At 47.2% G+C, this 2,500-nt stretch overlaps 1 protein-coding gene across 1 annotated transcript in view; it reads right to left on the bottom strand.

Annotated features, from left to right (window-relative positions):
• Nucleotides 1–1,971, bottom strand: part of LOC113804520 (uncharacterized) — a gene marked incomplete at its 5' end in the record, with an annotated part of 28,845 nt that extends 26,874 nt beyond the window's left edge. The window contains 3 exon segments of the mRNA XM_070121399.1: nucleotides 709–905; nucleotides 1,343–1,564; nucleotides 1,870–1,971. Coding sequence (XP_069977500.1) covers nucleotides 709–905; nucleotides 1,343–1,564; nucleotides 1,870–1,971 — 521 coding nt within the window.
• Nucleotides 1,972–2,500: the final 529 nt, after the last annotated feature.

The following is a 2,500-nucleotide window of genomic DNA, read 5'->3' as shown; positions in this document are numbered from 1 at the left end:
TGCAATGGACATTCTTTACTGTGATATACAGTCTGTTTTACTTTGCTTCCAAATCTGCCCCTGTGTGCAAGGTATGGCCGGGGTTACCATCCACTAGTTGCGCGCGGGATTGAACGCTGGTCAGCAAGATAGCAAAACCAGCACGTTACCACTGCGCCACACAGCTGTTTTTCGTTTTCGCTTTAAGAGGATCCTTTTACTCCATCCTTTGATTTTTTCCCGTTTATTTCATCTAAGGCTTTATTTTCTCGATGGCTAGTTAAGGTAGCATTCCCGAGAATAAAAGAGCAATATGGAACGGAATCATTACTGGCGCGATTAGGGGAAAAGATTGTTTTTCTCCATATTCCCTGTTTGTCCACCTGCTCCTCCCTTCTTGTCCTTCTCCTTCCCCACCTTCTCGCCCCTCCCTGTTATTCCCTTCCCTTCGCCTCTTTTCCTCTTTCCCTGAATTCATCTTTCTCACTCCCTCCCTCTTTGCCCCGTTCCCCTTTCCTTCCCTCCAATCCTTCTTGCCTCTTTCCCTCTGCCTCCAGTCCCTCACAAGCCTCCCTTCTCTCATCCCCTTCCTTCTCTGTCCCGCCCCTTCCCTCTTGCTCCTTTCCCTCACAAACTTCCCTCCCTCCTCCATCCACGGCCCTCCTTGACCGTCTCCTCCGCGCCACCTTTACTGCCTCCCCGCCCCCCTCACCCTGTCCCCGTACGTACATCTCGTGCAGCTTGGTCCTGTAGAGCGTGCCGTAGCCGGTGCTCCCCCTGTAGTCGACGTCGAGGATGGCGAAGCCCCGAGAGGTGAAGAACTGGACGGCCGGGCTGTAGGTCTTGGTGGCCGCGGATGTCGGGCCTCCGTGGGCTTTCACGAGCAAGGGGGGACGCGTCCCCGGGGGCGCACGGTAGTCCTTGTTCTGGGGGAAAAGAGGGCGTGGCGGGTAAGCAAGGCAGGGGAAGAGAAGAGCGGGGGACATAGAGGCATCAGAAGAAGAACAGTTTAACAAGAAAAGAAGGAAAATTTGGATCGTCGCGTTTGTGATGAGATGTTCCTCTTTGAGAGAAATGTCGAGCGGCGGCGAAGGAGATGGGATGACATGGCTAGAGATACTCACTGAAGCAACCGTGATGATGTTGATGATATATTGATGACGATTATGACGGTGATGTTGTTAATGATGGTTATAATGATAATATCAATAAGGCGATAATCATAATAAGGATGATGATGATAATAATAATAATAATGATAATAATAATGATAATGATAATAATAACAATTGCAATTTTTATTACTATATCAATAACAACGATGACAGCAATACTGCAACAGCGGGCAGCTCCCCGCACCCACCTTGGGCATGTAGAGGTACCCATAGGCGAAGTCCCCCTGGGTCGTCGGGAACTGGATCTGCCTCGCGATGCTGACGTAGCCGGGGTCGACGGAGGGGGAGCTGAGGTTAGCGCCCCCCTCCCCCTCGGCGCTCCATTTTCCCAGGGGCGTCGCTTCTCCTGAGGACACGTTCACCTCCACCAGACGAGGTCCGCGGAGGCCGTCCGCAGCCACGGTGTAGACCTGGCGAGATTCACGTGGAGGTTCCAGAGAGAAAACGAACACGGAGCTGAGGTCTTGACCCAAGAGTGTCTGGTTATGCCTTTACAGAGTCAGTACTCGTCTCTTCATGGGCATAATGCTGCACACTTTTGCCTAGTTAGTGATGAACCCCCAAAATTGTCATATATACTTTTCCATCTAGCTTAAAATAACGTAGGGAAGACCCTAAGGAACATGGCCCCCAGTTCCCCTTACGTCTGATCACGCCCCTCCATACCTCCCCTTCAGATCACTCCGCCCCTCCCCCCACCCCTCCCCCCACGTACCTTGGAGCCGTCGAGCGAGTAGGCCACGCCCATTGTGTGGGCGGAATAGCCCGTCTTGAGCACCCTCCTCTCCAGCGAGACCAGGTCCACCACGGTCAGGTCCTGCGGGAGGATGCGCAGGATCAGTTCTTGCTTCCTCTCTGTCCTTTTTATCACCTTTCCCAGAAAGTATCTTATTCCGTGTGTTACTATTGTATTTCTTTAATTTTCATATAATTATTTCATATAATTGTTTTCATTATTTTACCAATTTTCTTTTTACGGATCTTTTGTTGGTATTACTAATACTTTATCCTTTCTGTTATCAATAGTTTTTCTATGTCTAATGATCTACCAATCATCAAACCTTTCCCATTATTACCATTATTATTATTAGCATTATAATTATCATTCCTCTTATTATCATTATCAGTATGATTATCATTAATATAACAATTATTATCATACTAGAGCTACTACTACTGCTGCTGCTGCTTGTACTGCTACTATCTCACCAACTATTGATAGTAGCAATAATAATAATGATAATGGTAGTGATACTACTAATAATGATGATACTGATGATAATAATAACGATAATAATAATCATAATGATAATACTGATAATAATAATAAATAATAATATTAATCA

This window comes from Penaeus vannamei, chromosome 4 (genome assembly GCF_042767895.1).
Source record: "Penaeus vannamei isolate JL-2024 chromosome 4, ASM4276789v1, whole genome shotgun sequence".
Taxonomy (NCBI): Eukaryota; Metazoa; Arthropoda; class Malacostraca; order Decapoda; family Penaeidae; genus Penaeus; species Penaeus vannamei.
Note: the sequence above shows the minus strand (reverse complement) of the source record. Positions and strands in the feature narration are given on the sequence as shown.